This window comes from Lissotriton helveticus, chromosome 3_1, assembly GCF_964261635.1.
Source record: "Lissotriton helveticus chromosome 3_1, aLisHel1.1, whole genome shotgun sequence".
NCBI classification, from domain to species: domain Eukaryota; kingdom Metazoa; phylum Chordata; class Amphibia; order Caudata; family Salamandridae; genus Lissotriton; species Lissotriton helveticus.
The window spans coordinates 1,467,000,040-1,467,021,123 of record NC_136061.1 but is presented as its reverse complement, the minus strand read 5'-3'; the positions used below and the strand labels follow the sequence as shown (position 1 = coordinate 1,467,021,123).

Genomic DNA, 21,084 nt, shown 5'->3' with positions numbered 1-21,084 from the left:
ACTCGTATGTTCTATGATGCACCGGTCGTATTGGACCTAGCGATTAGCGACCATAATTGTGTCACTGTAACATTGCATGTATGGGGTAATAGAACACTAGTAGTTCAACCTGTCGTCGCTAACATTGCCCCCGGTAGACCAAATGGTCATAGGATAAAATGGAAGGGTGACAATTCGGAAAAACTGTTGACTAAAATTGTTGCAGCATGCTTACCCGACTTGCATATTTGTCTGGATGATGATACAGACTCCTGTGGTATTTTAACTAGTTTTCATAGGATTAATAAGATAGTTGTAAATGCCCTGACGATTACTAAACATACTAATCATAAACCAATGATGGGTTGGTTCGATTCTCAGTGTACCAAGTCACTACAGATGCTTAAGAAGGCCCTATCCTGTAGACCCAGAGATAGGCTGAGTATTATAACCCTTAGGGCTACTTACAAGGGGCACTTAAAACGTCGAAAAATGGAATTGCGGGAAGAGGCATGGGACAATCTGACTAAGGCTGTGGAATCATCGGACAAAATTTTCTGGGAAACGGTTAACTGTCCTTTCCTCAAAAGTGATGAAACCCCGGTCCTCACTGCTCATGTTAGCGAGGACTGTTGGGTTACTCACTTTTCTAGTATCTTTGATCCACAGAGAGGGGTGGCTTTACACATGACGGAGGCAGACCCATGGCCAATAGTCCCTCTATGTATTACAGTATCGGAGTTAGACCTTGCTATTAGATCCAGCAAAGGAGCTAAGGCCCCTGGCCCTGATGGGGTCCCCATCGACCTTTTTAAGGCAGATACATCATTGTGGGGCCCCGTCTTGACCAGGGTCTTTAATGCGTCTGTTATGGAAAGCACTCCGCCTAGTTGGGGTGAATCAGTAATTATCCCGATTTATGAAAAAGGGGGATAGGTCGGATGCCAAAAACTACCGCCCTATCTCCCTTTTAGATTCTTCGCTCAAAACTATGAGCCGGGTGCTGCTGGCCAGGTTAGAAGAGTGGGCCGAGAGTTGTGGTATTCTCGCGCGGTCCCAATTTGGATTCCGAAAGGGCCTTGGAACCGTAGAACAATGTATAAATCTAGATCTCTTAATTGGGAAGTATATCCGTGCCAAGCAGGGCTCACTTTTTCTCTGTTTCGCTGACTTGAGCAGCGCGTTCGACCTTGTCGATCACGCGCTGCTATGGGCAACCCTATTAGAACAAGGGGCCCCAACAGAGATAGTTTATTTCCTGGCCAGACTTTATTCCAAACTATCAGCCCGCATCAGATATGGCCAAGAAGGGGAATGTACTGATTGTATCAGTGTGAGGCTAGGCATTAGGCAAGGTTGTGTCCTTGTGCCCCTTCTTTTTTCCCTTTTTATTAATGCCATAGACTCCGAGCTCAAGCAGGTTAACTCTGATGCACCGTTGGTGGACGGACAGACTGTTCCCATCCTGCTTTACGCCGACGATTCAGTGCTCCTATCGAGAACCCCTTGTGGCCTTCAGAAACTGATGGACAAGTTTGCAGGTTTTATCAAGGATAAAAAACTGAAAATTAATTATACTAAAACGTTCATCATGCCTTGTGGAAAGAAAACTAGGAATCTGAAATCATTTTATATAGAGGGGCAAAAAATAGAAACTGTAAATAAGTTTTATTATCTGGGCATTACTTTTAGTAGCAATGGTATGTGGTCACAGGAAATATCCAATGTACATGCTAAGATGTCCAAGAGTGCCCATGGAGTTTTTAAATGTGCTAATAAACTTGGTGACCGCCGTATGTATGACATGGTACATATATACCGATGTAGATGCGTTGCAATTGCGCTCTACGGATCTGGTGTCTGGGGGCACTGTCGCCATGGGGATCTGCAAATAGAAGAAAACTGTTTCTTAAAAAGATTGCTTTGTCTGCCTACATCTGCTTCTAATCTGATAGTACACCAGGAACTGGGCCTGGAGTTTTTGTCAGATTTAATTTGTCTAAGACCTTTGTTGGTGTCGAGAGCAATCTGGCATAAAAAAGAAACCAGTTTTACCAGGAGCTTTATTACTGATTGTCTCCGCCTAGATAAAAGCTCACTGATCCCCTGGATTAACTATGTTGTGAAAACAGCCAGGGATTCTTTCAACCTTAATCTCTTAGATGATCAGGAGAGCCTTTCTGATTTCTCCAAGAAAGAACTTAAGCGTTCTTATTTACATAAGAAAGCTCAAGTGCGTAGAGACTTTACTATGCAGTTATCCATCCCTCAGTATTATTTCTCCAATAGGGACTCATCCGGTTTTTCTGAATATTTAGAGGCTGTCACTAGACCATCCCATCGTTTTTTCCATATTAGATTGAGACTCGGAATTGTCCACCATTTGGTTGCATTCCCAGTCATGAAAAATGACCCCTCTATTCCATGCCCATGTGATGGGGTCACCAAACAAAGTACTGTACCTTTTTTATTTTTGTGTGACCTCTACAAACATCTACGCGTTGCCTATTTAAAACCATTACTCATTAAACGGGCAATTACAACAGTAAATTCGGCAATGAAGATGTTGTTTTCCCTTGATGATTTTGATATCTGTTTTCATACAGCTACGTTTATATTGAAATCTGTGGCCGCAAGGAAAAGTATGATCTTTTAATCATTTTATCTTATTGTATTGAGTTGCACTAAATTTCCTTTTATGGGTAACTATATTAGATCGTATATCATGTAGCATATGTATTGTTCGCTTTTATGATTGATTCTTTTTAATCGAATAAAGTCTTTGAAACTGAAACTGAGTAGTGAGCATATGCACTTTAGCACTGGTTAGCAGTGGTAAAGTGGCCAGAGTAGTAAAGCCAACAAAAACGAATTCAGCAAAAAGGGGAGGAGGAAGGCAAACGTTTTGTACCCTGCAGAAAGGGACAGGTCCAACACTTGATCATGTGACTAAGTGTAGCTGGCAGTTAGTCTTTGCGTATTACTCCCAGACAGTAAAACAAAGGGGAAATATATGTTAGCAGGATCGGCTATCTCTGACTTCATAAGGTGCGCAGCTGTCATCTACCGCACTTGCACTTCCCAAAGTCTCTGCCTGAGAGCACTCACAAAGGGTTGGGCACTAGCCTTTTGTGTCCCCAGACAAGTTGATGGCAGAGCAGGGACAAAGGAAAGTTCAAACACTTCTGGGGGTGGAAACTTCAGAACCTTCTACTACTTCAAAGCTGGTATCAGGTATAAATATTGGACCCTCAGACCCAACTCTTCAATCCATCGCCAGACCTGTGGGTGCTAGTGAAGAAGGACTGCTGTGCAGCTTTGCTGCTGCAAGGGGTGCCACTCTGCTGCCCTGCTGCTCTGCTGCCATTCTAAATGCTGCCTGCTGCATCTCTTTCTTATAAGGAAGTACAGACTGGCATCCTTCTTCCCAGGCTCAAGTGACTCCAATGGTCATCTGACTGACCTCCTGTTCTAAGCTACAGGTACAAAACAAGCTCCAGAGGCCTCTAGCATCTGCCCAGCTGATCTGCTGCATGGAGCTGGAACTGGACCTGCCTGAGCCCTGCTGACCTCTGCTGGAATTATTTTCTGATCCTCATAAGGTGCTCCCAGGTACTGGACCCTTAAAGTGGCATCAGTTGAACTCCCTCTGCAAGAATAGAAGACATCCTTAAGATTTGGGCTCTTCACAACCACAAAGAGGCATATTCACAACAAAATCTTGCCACCCATGCCGCCTGACAACAACCAAGAAGCAATGGGGCACCCGACTCTTCACACTACAGAGCCAGAGGCTACGGGCAACGCGATATTAGCAATTTGTGTAACAGCATCAATAGCGTGTGGTGGCTACCAATGCGAATCTCCAGCAGTAACTGTCTGTGACACTCGACAGGATGATCACGCTACGTTGATGATTGTCTTTGATGCTCAGCCTGCTCTTCGCACCACAGCAGCAACCCTCTGTGACGCTTTCCCTGCTCCTTGTGGCCCACTCTACTGCAAACTGAACTCTTTGCACTGGGCTTTAGTAGTTAACACTTTCAGCGGGACCAACCAGGTCCCTGTATCCAGCCCTCACCCCATCGGGGTGGTAACATCGAGTGGTGCTTTGTGCTTTTAAGAGCTATACTTACCTTAAATCTTTAAAATTACTCATCTCCAGTTCTACTTATTGGATTGTGTTGCTCTGGTGTCAAATAATGTATTACATTTGAATCTATGTTTTTAAATTGGTGTAAGATTTTTCTTGTCTTGTGTTTTCGCTTTATTACTTTTCGAAGTGCTGTATAAATAATTTACATATCGCCTCTAGACTGGGGATGACTGCTTTGTGCCAAGCTACCAGAGGGTTGATCACAGGTTAATTAGGGGTGTTCCCATGTTTCACACTGCCCAGAACTGCAGTTGGTGCTTGAGTAGGGTTTCACCCCCTCAATCAGTAACTCAACACCCTACAGTAAGTAAAGAATTAGCTTTGCATGTTTGTGATGAAAGCAGGACCAATAAAAGCAGACTGGTTGTGTTCTTACCTCTGTGTAGATCTGCAGCTTACGTCTCTTTGCCAGATCAATTATATTGATTCCATTATAATAAAGGTTTTCCATGCAGCCATGAAAATTGTTCTTCTGTACGGTTCCTGGTTTTCCTTGGAGTGGAATACCTCCAAAACTGAGCTTTGAGACAGAAAAAGGTCAATGCTCAAATAAAAATTCAATTATAACCTCTGGAGTACATTATTACCAGGTTTATTATTTTAAATATAAGTACATACAAAAACACGACTGTGAAGAAACTCTGCTTACAAAATTCCCATATGAAAGGATCAATAGACCGAGGGGAATATTTATTATAAGTTTTGTGTCACAATGTCCCATGCAGGGGAACACAGGGTGGCATAAAACATACAAGGAGATTTATCAAGCGCCGCAAGGCCATCCTGTGTTTCTTGGTAAATTTAATGCGATGCAAGGTAGCGCAAATTGCTGCCTCACATTACACTGCATGGTGAGGTCCATACATGGGTGGAGCTTGGGTGTTCCCATTCATACACTCATGTATTCTGATGAATTTCCCGATTTACCAAGATTGGTAGACCTGGGAATGTAGCAGAATGATACGCCTCCCCACCAGAGGTGCAACAAGGAGAAATATCTTTATTTATCATTGTTCTTTCATCTAAGTGAAAGTTCATTCTGCAGCACACTTAGAAAGAGGAAAATGCCTCAGAGGATTGTTTTTGTGAAGGAAGGTGCCCTTTTCTGCACAAAAACAATCCAGTCTCCAATGAAGGAACCCCTGCACCAATGTGCAAGGGTGACTTCATTGGCCCTAGACAGCACATTGTGCACCAACACAGACAGAGAGCAGTAATGCACCCTATAATGTTAAATACAGTGCATTTCTGCCCTCTCACTTTCATGCAGCGCACCTAGGTGGCTTGCTGCGCTGCGTGAAGGTTTTTTTAATTTGCCCCCAAATCACTGGAAAATGTACTTTAACCTCTTGAATATTTCATATATTATAAAACAAATGAAAAAAGCTCTCTTTCCTAAAACAACAATTTTAGATAAGGTTAAACTCAGTTATATATTCAACATTGGGCATAGACATGATGGCCAAGGGGGCTGTAATAAAATGAAGCCCCAATGTGCATCTATGCTGCAAAGATGACAGTTCTCAGTTTGACAGAGTTGATCAAACACAACTCTGGGCTAAACTGTGTGCTAGGGGCATGGACATACCCTACACCTCTTTCAATAGAGCTTCATCACATTCATGAGTAAGTATCAAGTTATCGATTACTTCCTGAAGTACAACCAAGAGATGGAACAAACCCGGGAAGCATTCATGCACCCCAGTTACTTTCATAATATATTAAAGGTTTACACAGTCAGGTTTGTTGCTACACTTGGAAACACCAGAATAACCCACTATGTTTGCACCAATGATCTGATCCTTTTAAAAGTTACTCCAGTTGGACTTCAAACCCATATTTAAGTTTTCAATGTGGCAAAATATTTAAAAAATACATTACGGGGCGTGGCCAAGACATGAATGGAGTGAGTCGTGTCCTGCTGAGTCTCCGCTCAATCGCATCCTCCTAAAGCTACTAGCCCTGGCCAACGTGGTTCCAGCAGGGGAGTGACCGGAGGTGCCCTTGAGTGTGGAGAGGTGATCCCACTGCTAATGGGGGACCTGCGATCTGGGACAGTTGCTGCGAGAACCGCCACCATCTTGGTAGACGAGCAGCCTGTTGGGGCACCCTGCGACCTGCCGACGCTGCACTGGGGGTGAGACGACTAGATCAGAGTGTCCCTGGAGTTGGGATAGTAAAGGTGGAGGCCTTTGACCACCCCGAAAACGGAAGCGGAGCCTGTGGACCCGGAGACCCCAGCAAGGCCTCCCCTTACATTGGTGGATTTGTGCCCGCGGAGGGGCGGGCCGGATTCTGGATCCCTGGTGCAGTGGACCTGAGCTCTCGCCTGGGCCTACTATTGCCGAGCAGAGGGGAGGCACTGCGGACTACGACCTGCGGATTTCCCCTTGGTGTGGATTTGGATTGACGAGCCTGCTGCATCCTTGGACAGAACACCGTATTTGCTCTCCTGGAGTGGCGGTCCTTTAGGTGGTGGATTGAGCTAGAGGCCATCTCTATACCCTATCCGCAGGGGCTTGACACCACGAACAGGCTGACGTTGTGGGCCCCGTTTGGTGAGTGGGAGACCGGGGCCTACCCTGAAGACCCTGAAGCAACTCCACTGATGCCCGATGACATGGGGCTCACCATGAGGGGAGACGGCAGCGAGCCTCACTGATGCTCTTTGCTTCCTGTCTGCAAAGCCTTAACACCATGCTTACCATGGTGAGATCCTGTGTCATGGGTATAGGAGGCGATCGGTGATCGGACTCCCTCGTGGTCTTGGTTCCTGTGAGGGACTCTTCATCACACTGACACGCATGCTCAGCATTGTGCATTGGAGCGGATCTGTGGCTGCTGTAACTGATGGCCGGATGCCTCTTTGCATGCCTATCCTTCAGCAGAACCAGGTCAGTGGTGACTGGGGGAGAGGCGAAGGGGGCTCTGAAGACAAACGGTAAGCCCCACATATGTCTCTACAGTCATAGAGGTACTCAGAAAGCTGCAGGAAGACGCTTCGACTTTGCGAGATAACTGTATCCCCTTGTGATCATCTTGAGGAGTGGGGGAATCTCTGGGCACTGTGGCACAGTTAACACCTCCAGGGACAGTGTGATTCCCCATGCGCCAGCACTGATCACTGGTAGCTGATCTAGTGGGGACTTGGGGACCAAAACATTAGTCTACAACTCAAACAGGAAGACCTCGAAAATCAAAGTAGTGGGGATGTCCCCTAAGGCTGCGAAAGATAAGGACAGGACTAAATACTCCTATGACTCACCGACCCGCCACGGCCACCGTCTGACGCCAACACCTAAAACCCACGCAACTATTACATTCCCGACACGCGCCTGCCACCTATCATATCTAAATTCCAATGGCCGAAAAGGGGGAAAGCGGGGAGAGAGAGGAGGACAGTTTTCTTTCCTATCTTTCTCATGTGTTACCTCTTTATGCAGGATATACAGTTCAATAGCTGGATTGCAATCCGATGAATGAAAGGCACGTACTGGCTTGTTGTACTTGATTTTTAAATACAATAAAAGAAATTTAAACATAAGATAAGGACAGGAGGTTTTTAAAAATACAAATGCATTGGGATACATGACCCCTGACTCATGTAAATATCTACGCTCCTAATCAAAATCAAGATGCAATTCTACGCTTACATCTAAGTGACACGTAAAACCGGTCACAACGGCGACTATCCTCGGGGGGGATTTTAACCTGGTGTGGGACCCGGAATGGGAACGTAGTGCACAGGCCCATCAAAGCACTGGCGCCATGTCTGCAGCTCTTAAAAACATTACCAATGACTTAGGATTAGTTGATGCCTGGAGATACTTGCACCCTGACTCTAAAGGTTTCTCATTTTTTTCCCATGCATATCGCTCATACTCACACATTGATTAATATTTCCTTTCTCTTCCACTACTGTGCTCACTTGGTGTTGATGAGATATCGAACATTTCTCTCTCTGAATATGCCCATATCGTGGTACCTTTACAGCCTTCCAATCCCCCGCACTAGCGCTCAGCACAGATAAAGGCTCCCTCCCCAAGTCCTGTGTGTTCACATTGATATGGCAGATATTCGAAAAGAGATAGAGGCCTTTGTTATCACAAATAATGTCACTGACACTATGGAGGCTGACAGGTGGGTTGTCTTTAAGACAACTGTCTGGGGGGGTTATATCATCTATTGCAATTGCAAGGACTTGTGAAGCTCGCCTGTTAGAGTCCTCCTCTCAGCTGATATCAAAACTTTAGAACGTTAAGACAATCAACCTCCATCTCTCCATAATTAAACAGCGATTGGCCAAGCTACTGGACCAATTACGCTTACACTGCACTTATAAGGCAGAACGGCTTTTACTAGCCCTTAAACAAAAATTCTTTGCAGGGGGAGATAAGGTTGGGGCGTGCCTGGTGTGACGTCTCTGAGCCCAAACCACGAGAGCACATATCCCCAGACTTAGACACCCAGATGACACATGGGCCATATCGGAACCCAAAAAGGGCTCAACCCTCTCAAATTTTTATAGTGACCTTTACGCGAATGACCCCATCTCCTCTGAGGCCATCAGAGACTTTCTTTCCCTTGGGAACCTATCATTCCCCACCATATGAAAGTGATCGAAGAACCCATCTCACACGAAGAAATAGCGAAAGGCCTCAAGCAGCTTTCAATGGGTAAGACACCCGGCCCTGATGGACTTCCGGTGGCCTTTTATTGTGCTTTTTATCCGCAGCTTTAGGACCACCTGCTCCAGCTTTTCAACAGCTTTACAGATACCACAGGTCTTACTCCAACTATGTCTGAAGCGGAAATAGTGCTCATCCTATAGCCGGGAAAAGTCCCCTCTTTGCCTACCTCCTATCAACCTATTCCCCTTTCACATACAGATGTAAAGTTTTTTACCAAGATCCTAGCGAACCGCTTAGAGCCACAGCTCCGGGGTCTAATAGATCCAGATCAAGTGGGATCCATTCATAACCAACATGGGGCTGATAATATTCATCGGATAGCTCACCTTATTGAAAAAGACCCAGTTAAGAAACATACCGGCTTGCTTGGTGTCTTTGGACGATGAGAAGGCCTTTGATTGGGTGGATTGGCGCTTTTTCAGGGAGGTCCTCCGCAAAGTGGGGATAGGGCCTATCATGACATCCAGACTGATGGCTTCCTACACGCAGCCTACTACATGCATTCGCATTAATGGAAAATTCTCTGCCCCTTTCCCGATCTACCGCAGCAGTAGGCAGGGATGCCAGCTGTCCCCTCTTTTATGTGCACTAGTGGTGGAGCCTCTGGCAAATGCGATCCGGCGTGAGCCTGCTATTTCGGGCATTCCTATGGGAGACTACGACCATAAAATCTCCCATTTTGTGGATGACCTTCTCTTATCACTATCCACCCGTCCCCTATTCTCCAAGTGCTTGCTATGCTCTTATGGTCTTTTGAGAGAGCTTCCGGGTTCCGGATCAATTTAGCTAAATCTTATGCCCTCAATCTAACTCTTCTGGTCTCTGAGTTACAGGACTTGCAAACTCTAATCCCTTTACAGTGGTCGGACAAGTCGATACGATACTTGGGATTAGATTTGCCCCGCTCGCTTACATCTTGGACTTCAGCTAATTGACCTCGTTATAGAGGAGCCACCCGGGAAGAGTTGAGCCGATGGTGGAGCCTACCTCTTGCATGGTTAGTACGTATCAAAGCTTTCAAAATGTCGCTCCTCCCGAAGATAATATATTTATTTCAATCCTTTCCCACTTCAATACCAGCAAAATGACATCCTGTCTCTCCAACGAGACTTTACCAAGTTCATTTGGGTAAAGTCCTGTCCACGCTTTTCCAATAAAATATTGATGTTGCTTCGGGATCGAGGTGGGCTAGTGTGCCTTATTCTCCTGGAATACTACTGGGACTATCACCTTTGCTATCTCTCGAAATGGGTAGTCGAAGAAAGTGAAAAACATTTGTTTCACTTGGACCGGGCGGTATCATGCAGATCTCTACGGGACTTAGCTTTGCTCCCCCGGGGGACTCGCCCCCGCAGCACATATATAGAAACATCCACAAAAAAGGTTCTAGAAATTTGGGATAAAGTGGCGGTGTCTCGGGGACTAACCTCATTCCATTCTCCCATACGCCCATAGTTCGTAATCTTCTCTATCCCTCAGCGCTTCAAACGTGATCCTTTAGTGCATGGACCGATCGTAAGTGTGGCACAATTCCAGACTTATTTCAGGGCAATACATTTTTCACCTTTGAGCAGTGCAAAAAAGCTATTCACCTAACGGAGGGGTCTCAATTGCAATATTATCAAATTTGTCATCGGCTACTCTCTCCAGCTTATACACAAGGAGCAACCAGACAACTTACTGCCTTTGAGTCCCTGGTCCGTAAATTTGAGGGCTCAAGGAGTTTAATTTCTCGCACTTACTCAGTACTACAACATTCAGAGCGGCCTTCACCACATACATATCAAATACAATGGAGGACGGACCAGGCCGAGGAAGTCTCTCCAGCAAGCTGGGAGCAGTCATGAGGAGACATCCCGAAAATATATCACAGCACCTCCAAGAGGGAATCTGCATACAAGCTTATGACGCAAAGGTACTTTACTTCAGTTCTTATACAACAGATGGTACCACAATTTCCCCCGACCTGTTGGAGATGACAGGGTGCTAGGGGGAATTTTATCCATATTTGGTGGTCTAGCCGTAGTCTAACGATATTCTGGAAAGAGATTCTTAGTCGCATTAAGGACACAGTGGGATTCCCTATTCCTTCCGCTCCAATTGTAACTTTGCTAGGCATTAGACCCTTAATTCTGATTGCCATGACACATTCTGACTGGCGCTTGATATTACAAATGTTGGGAGCAGCGCAACAGTCCATACCCTTATTCTGGAAGAAACCTAATCCTCCCCCTATAGCGGCTTGGTTTCTTTGCCTGTGGCATGTTTTAGTACTTGATCTACTTTCCGCACGCATCAACCATACCGTTGTCAAATTTACTCGCACCTGGCAACCATTAGTTCAATATTTCTCTAAGATAGAACACTCTCGGCTGGTCCCCCCTCATTTACGAGCCCTACCAATATTTGAGGACCCCCTTCAAACTTATTCCAGAGGTCGGTAGCCGGTATCCCCAGCCTTATCGGAACAGTAGAAGAGTCATTTATCTCCCTCTCTAAGAGGCCCCAGCTCTTCCACTCTGGGTACTCCAGGGATACAATCCCTCCCCCTTACCCCTTCTTTTCCTTCATGGGGTGTTGTTTCCCCCTGTATGTGTTGGAAGTTTGAGATGTACTCCTTTATTCGCTCCACACTGGATATTAAGAATTCTCAGAGATAATCACAGGTATACCCTATTTGATATACTTAACTGAACAGTGATTACTCAAGCTTTTCAATAGTGACAGACCCACGTGTATCTCTAAGCTTAAGCGCACTTACAGTGAGCCTCTCCAGCAGAGGAAATACTCTATTACATTCCCTGATGGGACTGCACCACATTTCTCTCCTCCTGTCTTCAGGCTTTTCCCACCTTTAGATTTCGGTTACAGTGTATTGTTTATATAAGGCAGAATCGCAATGCATAAATTGCCACCTGTGATGGACATTAGCTTTAACTTCTTTGCTGTATCTCTCCTACTCATTTGATTTTTTGAGCTCTCATTATATTCAATTAACAGATTTGAAATAAAAAAAAGATACTGGGTTAAAAAAGCTTGGTGAAGACTAAGGTAATGTCCTATGGATTTAGTAAGGTTATACATATATGGTTACCCGAAAATATTTCGGTTGAATATAGAACCAATTATGCCGCCCTGAATGCCAATGTGAACCAGAAAATAAAAAGGGAGACTACACAGTATGGAAAAGTTAACTCTGTGTATCTGAAAATTTCAGGGTTGTTGTAAATTGACCTTTCTGCAGGGCCACCCCCAAACCTATCGCCTTACTATTCCCCTTTTAGCTGAAATCATTTTGGTTGGATTTAAGGGTTATGTGCACTTTACCACTGCTAAGCAGAGCTAAAATGCATGTGCTCTCTGCTGAAAACATGGTAGTGCTTATCAGTAATTGGCATATTTCATTTACTTATAGGTACCTAGTAAAGTGCACTACATCTGCCCAGGCCCTGTGAACTAAATGCTTCTAGTGGACCTGCAGCGCTTATTTTTTAATACATATAAGCCAATTTAGGTAGGCCCTGTACAGTCCATGTGCAGGGTGGTTTACTGTTTGAAGTGTTGGACAAATACTTTACACATTGCCTCTCAAATTAAACCTCTGCTACTTGAACATGAAATGCCTTGTAAAACAAGAGACATGAGGCATATGGCAAAACAGGAACAGTTTGTTTAATTAAACATTGCAGTCAGAACAACAGATTTGATTTAAAGACTTATAGAGCGCACGAATGCCCTGGGGCGTCTTGGCGCTGAAGTTACAGGTGCAGAGTCTGAGGACTGTCTTAATTTAGAATAGGTCTGTGGCCCTCTGTTATACAGTTTATCGTAGGTCATAAAGGGTTTGGGTGATCCATATGCGGTGAGGAATGTAAGTTGCTGTCTTTGGAGTAATACATTAATTGTCTAAAGGAAAATAGAGATGGGCCTTGAAATGGCATGAACACAAGGTGAAGGTGGCCAGTAGGTAACGTGTCCAGATGTCTGGCACAGGGAGAGTATGATCACTGTGTGTGCTGTGTCCTGATTGGCTTTATGCTCCTAACTCATGTGGCATCTGACTTTATGGTGTTTTTTGAAGCATGTGTACCCCCTCTGGCCATGTGTACTTTTTTTGGGCCAATCTCCCTTGACCATTGTAGTGCCACTGCGCCTACTTGTGGGATTGATGTAAGATTTCCTGTTCATTGGTTTGCCTGGAGGCTACGTGCCACTCCACCTGTGACCTATCAATCAGTGACCTTGGGCCTAGGTCTCAGAGCTTGCCTGACTATGTATTTGTGAGTCACAGTTGATGTGGAGTTCACAACGGGCAAATTGGTTAATAAAGACTCAAGTTCATTCTCATAAATAAATGTGATGTTTTTCACCTTAGCATCGACTTTTTCCACATTAGCATTCTACCCTCTAATACATGTTTGACTAGATTATCTAACTTATACCTTTTGACAGTTACTTTATTCGGGACCTGTTGCTCTTTATGCTCATTTTCAACAACCACTACCTTCCAAGTTACTTGCATTTTTCCAAGTTTTAGGACTGTGTTTTTACAACAGGTATTCCCCAATTGTACACACCCACACACAAATGGGAGCACAATGAAACCTGGCAACAGCGATTTTCATAATCCAGAGGCCCACTGGGGGAGCCAGGGGAACCAATTTCAAAACCACTCCTGCTCAGGGGAACCTCCCTCCTCATGCATGTCTTTTTATAGGTGGGGCAATGCTTGGATGGCAAGTGTCAATGTTACATTATCCATATCATTCCTGGATCCACGATCACAGTCATTAATCCCAATACGTATCCATGCGGCATTACCATGTGGCGGATTGCTCACAGTTCTTCTTTGATCAAATTGAGGCTGAGCGCAGGTCTGTTCATCATTTTGAGCATTTACTACCTGGTTATTTGTGGTCATGTGCTGGTACCATGTGTTGTGCAAAAGGGCTCTATGTAATGCATGTGGGATGCTGGTGTTCCGCTTAGTGTAATTGTAGGTGACATGGGAGAGGTCCCTAAACAAGTGCTGTGGTAACTTTGAATAGACTCCATTTTACTCAGCAATGAATAAGTGAGGTATCACCCACAGTAGACAGAGTGAATATAACAATGCAAGTATATATAACTTTTCATTTGACAATGCAAGTCCTAGTATGGGTCCCCGGGAGGCATGGGGAATGATAGATTTAACCCAGATCTTTGGACTGGGGGAGAAAGTTTGCATTGTCAGCATTCCGTCCATCATTTGTTTACTGTAAAACTTTTCACCCTAAGTGGGATGGGTATGCTAAGGCGTGGGTCCCTTGCTCATGGTGCCACTGCATTCAAGCTAGCCTGGCTGAAAAAGGGTGACATAGCCTGAAACCGGTCCCAGGATGCTTGTTTCCGGTCCAGGGAGGACCTAGTCTGGCAGTTCGATCTGGACTGTTCCCATGGGGCACAGGGTCAAGACGGATTTGCATGTGGCTGGGTCCAAACTGGGGTGGCTAAGTGGGCAAAAGAACGATGGATTTAACCCAGATCTTTTGACGGGGGAGAGTGTTTGCATTGTCAGCATTCCGTCCATAATTTGTTTGCTGGAACACTTTACACCCTAAGTGGGATGGGTATGCCCAGATGTGGGTCCCTTGCTCACTGTGCCACCCAATTCAAGCTAGCCTGACTGAAGAAGGGTGACATACCCTGAAACCGGTCCCAGGATGCTTGTTTCCGTCGAGGAAGGACCTGGCATGGCAGTTCGGTCTGGACTGTTCCCATGGGGCATAGGGTGAGGGCTGATTTTCATATGGCTAGGTCCAAACTGGGGTGGCGAAGTGGGCAAAAGAATGATGGATTTAACCCAGATCTTTTGACTGGGGGAGAATGTTTGCATTGTCAGCGTTCCTTCCATCATTTGTTTGCTCTAACACTTTTCGCCCTAAGTGGGTTGGGCATGCCCAGACTTGGGACCTTTGCTCACTGTGCCACTGGATTCAAGCTATCCTGGCTGAAGAAGGGTGACATACCTTGAAACCTGTCCCAGGATGCTTGTTTCCAGTCCAGGGAGGACCTGGCCTGGCAGTTCCGTTTAGGCTGTTCCCATGGGGCACAGGTCAAGACTGATTTGCATATGGCCGGATCCACACTGGGGTGGCGTTGTGGGCAAAAGAACAATGGATTTAACCCAGATCTTTTGACTGGGGGAGAATGTTTGCATTCACAGCATTCCGTCCATCATTTTTTTGTTGTAACACTTTTTGTAAGTGGGGCAATGCTTGCATGGCAAGTGTTAAAGTCCCATTATCCATATCATTCCTGGATCCTCGATTGCGGACATTAATCCCAATACGTATCCATGCTGCATTACCATGAGGCTGATTGCTCACAGTTCTTCTTTGATCAAATTGAGGCTGAGCTCAGTGCTGTTCATCATTTTGAGCATTTACTACCTGGTGATCTGTCACAAGCGGGCATTGGATTTTGTCTGCAGGGTGAAGAAGGGTGTCAACCCTCCTGCTGGCATTTGTCCATCAGTAAACAGCCTGAATACTTCTGGAATGTCTTTGTACTGAACCCATCCAAAATAGTTGCAGTTCTCGTCTTGCGAGCCTGGTGCAGCAAGGTTGTCATCTTCCTTAGTGGGTGCTGGCATAAGTTTGATAGTTCCAGATGTACCATAATCTGAATGATGTTTGAAAGCCCACTTTGGTCATATGCTGGTACCATGTGTTGTGCAAAAGGGCGCTATGTAATGCATGTGGGATGCTGGTGTTCTGCTTGGCATAGTTGTAGGTGACTTGGGAGAGGTCCCTACCCAAGTGCTGTGGAAACTTTTGAATAGACTCCATTTTACTCAGCAGCGAATAAGTGAGGTATCACCCACAGTAGACAGAGTAAATATAACAAAGCAAGTATATATATAACTTTTCATTTGACAATGCAGTTCTTAGTATGGGTCCTCTGGAGGTACTGAGGTCCTCTGGTGGCTGCGGTTTTCCTTATCAGTTCAAACCAAAAGTTTGCGGTGTTAATACCAAGTTTCAAAAGTAAACTTCTTGTCCAGGCTGGGGTTTTGATTTGGCAGCTCAGTGTTGGTGCACTTGAAGGTTTGGTGGTTAACCTGTTTGGATAAGAACTTGGTTCATTGTTAACTCCAAAAGAATACATTTGTGACGTAATCAATGGTTTCCGGAGTTCCAGTATTTTTTCCCTAGTTGTTTGTCTTCCATACTCCATAAGTCAAGTCAAGTCAAGAAAAGCTTTATTCGATTGCCATATAAAACAATCATAACAGCACAAATAATAAGACAACAATTAATTCATAAATTAAAATATCAAACATATAAAAAATGTCATACATGAAAAGTGGGACGTATTAAAGATTATGAAAATAGCAATATTTCACGTTACAGATAAAAAGTAATTAAATTGTCATACATTTCCTTTGATTTAATACTCATTTAAAAAAAAGTTATAATCCTAAATACATTATGCACATTGTCCAAGAATTCTAATGCTAGGAAAGCTGGTCGGCATTGCCGGAGCCCAAGTGTTTCATGATCAGTGATAAACAAACATTCCTCGCATCAAGATATAATTTGGTGAAAAAAGAACAACATGTGTCGTGGACTGTGCAGAGTGATTGTCACAAGTACACGTATCAAGGTCTTGTGCCCAACAGTTCATTCTGGGAACGGTAACAAATCTATGAAAAACCCCCAGCCTGAATCGAGTCAATAAAAATCTATCAAAGACACCTGGTACAAAAGTAAAATAGGGTTGAATATTAAAAGACGTTAAAATCAGCTGATTATATATACCGGTCGGCTTTGTAACCTCAGAGGATTCTCAAATACTATCCAATAGCCTCAGTGCCTCCTTTTTTAGGTCCTTCCTCGTTATGTCAATAATTCTTGGATTAGTAAAATATTTTGGGTGACCTAGATCTTGAAAGAATTTCCTAACGTATCTCACCCAAAGAATCTTTAGGGCCCCCTAGTTTCAAGGTATCTGACAGGATATCTCGATTTAACTTTGTTTCTTCTCTAGTCCAGAGGCTGTGCCATAAGAGAACTGGCTCCAGTTTTATTAGATCAGAAATAAAGGGAATGCCCAGCTCTGCGTGACAGATAAACGATGATGCGCTATTCGGGACTCATAAAATATATCTTAAAAAAGCATTTTCCGCCCTTTGAATTGGGAGCAGATCAGCAATTCCCAGACCTGTGTCACTTTGCCTAAATATATCTTAAAAAAGCATTTTCCGCCCTTTGAATTGGGAGCAGATCAGCAATTCCCAGACCCCTGCCCAATAAACCGCAGTGGAGACACACTTTGCTTTATAAATTTTAATCAGGTCTACTGGTGGTCTCCTTAATTTTTAGCAAAATTGGTCAGGGTGTTTATTGATCTTAATAGTACTATTTTTTTTTGCTGAGACTGCCTGTGCCCAGGTATCATTCAGGTCAAAGAAAATTCTGAGATACGAAAATCTCTAAGTGACCCAGATCTTCTGACCTGCCACAGACATGTCCTTAGACATCTTGATACCATGACCACACTGCATAATGAAAGTCTTCGAGCCATTAACTCTTAATCCAAGATCTTCCATAAAACCAGAAAAAGAATCTAAAATCCTCTGTAGGCCTACTTGTATACGGGACATCAATGCTGCATCATCTGCATATAAAAGTGCTGGTATGGAATGTCCAGCTACTTGGGGAAAGTCCTGGTTACCTTTCAGGGGTGCCTCGCCCTGACCATTAATATAAAGATTAAAAAGAAAAGGGGCCAAGACACATCCATGCCTGACCCCCCTTCCTTATTGGAAACGGAACCGAGCACTCACCCTTTAAGCCATAACCTACATGAGCCTTTGCATCAGTATAAAAACACTTCACAAAATAAATAATCTGAACATCAACCCCCATTGCTTCGAATGTTGACCAGATGTTATTTACTGTGAATCACACAGTCGAAGGCTGCTGTGAAGTTCACAAACATGAAGAACAGCTTTTTCTGATTCGCTCGAGTGTATTTCCCCACTAGAATTGAGAGATTTAAGCTCTGCTATACTGTCCTCATACCTGCACGCAAACCATATTGTAGGTTGGACAGAATCAAATTATCCTCATCCCAGTCCTGGAGACGTTCTAATAATATGCGGCCTACAATTTTTGTCATAGCATCCAATAAATAGATAGGTCTATAACGCCCAGGATCCTGCTGGTCCCCCTTTTTAAAAATTGGAACTACCGCGGATTCCACCCAAGTAGATAAAAAAGGGGTGCAGCAGCTAGCAGCAATTACCTTGATGATTATTTGGCCCCACGGGTAAATATTTGACTTGTATAACTCTACAGGTACCTCGTCTGGGCCGGGAGCCTTACCACCCTGACTTTCATAGAGTGCTCGGTTCACCTCATCCAGATCTAAGTGGGGGAACAAAGGAACCCAAGTGTGTTCCTCTTCAACGTTACTACCCATCGTGTCAAGATTAATCACACCGTTATATAGTTTACAGAAATGTTTATTCCAGTGTTCTTCTGTAATGGCAATTTCAATTGACCGTCTCGCTTCGTTGGTCAAGAAAGGCGTTTTGAATGCCTTCTAGAACGCAGAGCCATATTTCTGTATAGATGCTTTATGTAGGGCGTCCCAGGCTATATTCTTCAGAATACTTTTCCTGTTTCAAATGGCTTGCTTAAAGTCTATTCTAGCGTGCCTCACAATGTCCATATTTCTCAGGCCTCATGTAAAGCATCTTTTAGCTTAGAAAGTGCTAGGGTGCATCCAGTCTCGAACCATCCTCGTGATTGGCCCTTATTGCATTTCAGTCTCAACAAAGATTCTTTTACTGCATCAGTTATCAACTTAAAGGAGGATAAAATAATGTCTGGGGCAGCTGATTCACTCAGACATGTCTCAAAGGCGGGATTGCATTTATCAACCACAGCCTTAGTAAGTGTGTCTGTATCTACCATAGACCAGTGCAAGGTGTATCCATTTATATGGTTGTCTTTATCTGAATTAGTGTGTTCACTTGATGTCAGAAGAGTAGAAAGGCAAAAGGTTAAATGGTCACTCAGAGAGATGTAATCAACAGCGAATGAATGAAGAGTATGTGCATAGTTATTTGATATTAAAATAAAATCAATTGTAGAGTCTAATCCTTAGCTGTTAAAGGTCCATGGCCTAGGAGCAGGCAATGGGCATAGATCATGCACAAAACCCAGATTAAAACTGTAAATTAATTAATTGAACAGCTCTTCCAACGGAGAGTGCTGAAAATGAGAGTTAGTTGCCCCTTCCTCATTTAAGAGACCACGTGAATTATCAACTGCTTTGGGGCACAGTGCACAGTTAAAATCGCCTACCAGCACTAATACGGCATCTTTGGACTTATTATTACTACCAGGCTTCAAATCTCTTGTCAGTTTTTTGACTGTGGTCACAACTTTATCTAGAGGAATATTATTACAGAAATTAGCTAAAGCTATACAATATTTCCCACCGACTTAAATAACGATCATTTGATAATAAACTTCAGTTACAGGCATTGTTATCTTTTTTACGTTTATACTACTTGATATATACGTGCATAATCCACCCCTAGCCCTTCCACTCACCCCATCTACAGCAGGCGTACAATAAATTCTAATCCCATTCAAGTGACAAGCTTCCTTAGACCATGTTTCCTGGAAACATAATATCTGAAATTGTAATATAAAATCCCACCACATAGAGTCATTCAGCTTTAGGTGTATATCAGAAATATTCCCTGAGACAATTTTACAAAATGCTGTGTTGCTAATAGATACAGGGTTAGTTATGGTTACGTTCCTAGATGGCACACCATCTATATTATTGCTTGTGTGTTCTATACCAAGATTTGGTAGGTATTCACTTGGGGCAACCACGTTCAAATTAGTAATGCTTGAACCTGCTTCCCTCAACTTCCTTAATTTTTTACATACGTAGAAACACCGCCGGCTGTCCGATGTCATGGTGGGTGTGTGAGGAGGACGGCTGGTGGCCGTCCAAACTGCGCACGTGTCATTTTTTTCGCACCGCGGCAGAATGTCCGCTGTGGAGAAGCAGTTAAGACAGGGAGGGCAAGCAATTGACTCTCTATGTGAGCCAGGCCAGAATTACTATACTGTAAACTAGCATGGTCACACCTTTCGACATGCAGGTCATAATTAAGGGTGGGGTGACCAACAAACCCCGTGGTCAGTCAGTCTATCTCTTCAAATGGGTTCAGGATATCGAATCGGTTACTCACTGGGACCAAATAGCTAGGCAGCCTACTCCCTGTACAATTCACCTCACTGGTGGATACCAGCGAGGTCTAAGGGGTTGATAAAAAAAGCCTAGTGGTAGTATGTTTATGTCCTGGGCATTGACAAACCGATTACTTCCCTTATCAAGAACTGTCTGCACTAAAAAGGTTGAACTAAAGGTTAACACTACACAATCCCCCCTAGAGTTACCCACCCAACATATTCCCCTGGCCATTTTCAATTCTGAGAAAAGAATATCATTTATACCAGTCCTTGTGCTTACAAAGTGCAGCAACTTATTCCTTAAGGTGGACCAATGCTCAAAGACATTATCTTGAAGAGATGGAACATCAGCTAGGACAACCTTGTAGGGGGTTTCTTCTGGCGGCAGGTGTAAATTAGCAACTTTACCATAAGTGGATTTCTGGTGCTTCTCCCTCCGTCCCCATGTGTGGTGTTGTTTGTGGTACCTGATGGGCCATCCACTCCTTTAAAACCTGGCATATTAGGATCAGCTCTACTTTGTAAATGACTTTGAGGGTCTACTAGGGGAGGTCCTACTTTAAGGGGTGGATGCCCAGCCCGAGTGGGGGATTAACTATATAGTAATGCTGGTCAGGGTAGTTAGATTAGTAGTTACGTTTTGAGCTTGCCTGTTGGTAAAGCTACTTTCAGCTTCATCGACCCTATTATCCATCCCCTGTTATGTATGGTATCTGATCCCACACTTTGACAAGAGGATGAGTGGGTTATAAGTTTGCTAGTAACAAGTTCCTCCAAATTATTTAATCTGGATTCCACCAAAATTATCTTTTGCAATATCGGGTCCAATAATACTGATAAAAGAGTCTCCAGTCTGTCCCAATAATCTTCCTCTTGTCCACAGTCAGGTGTTTTCTCTATTACAGTGGGTGCAGTAGTTGTGAGGGTCCCTTTATAAGTAGCCCTATCAATATTAGAGGGTCGGGGCTTCCTTACAGTTGGTTTCGGGCCA

The 21,084-nt window shown here is 44.0% G+C and overlaps 1 protein-coding gene across 1 annotated transcript in view; it reads right to left on the bottom strand.

Moving 5' to 3' along the window:
* The window catches only part of LOC144824267 (contactin-associated protein-like 5), a 1,441,011-nt gene that overhangs the window by 919,085 nt on the left and 500,842 nt on the right, over window positions 1–21,084 (bottom strand). Inside the window, exon 8 of the mRNA XM_078683402.1 lies at window positions 4,512–4,655. Within this exon, the coding sequence (XP_078539528.1) occupies window positions 4,512–4,655 (144 nt within the window). The remainder of the gene's footprint in view (window positions 1–4,511; window positions 4,656–21,084) is intronic.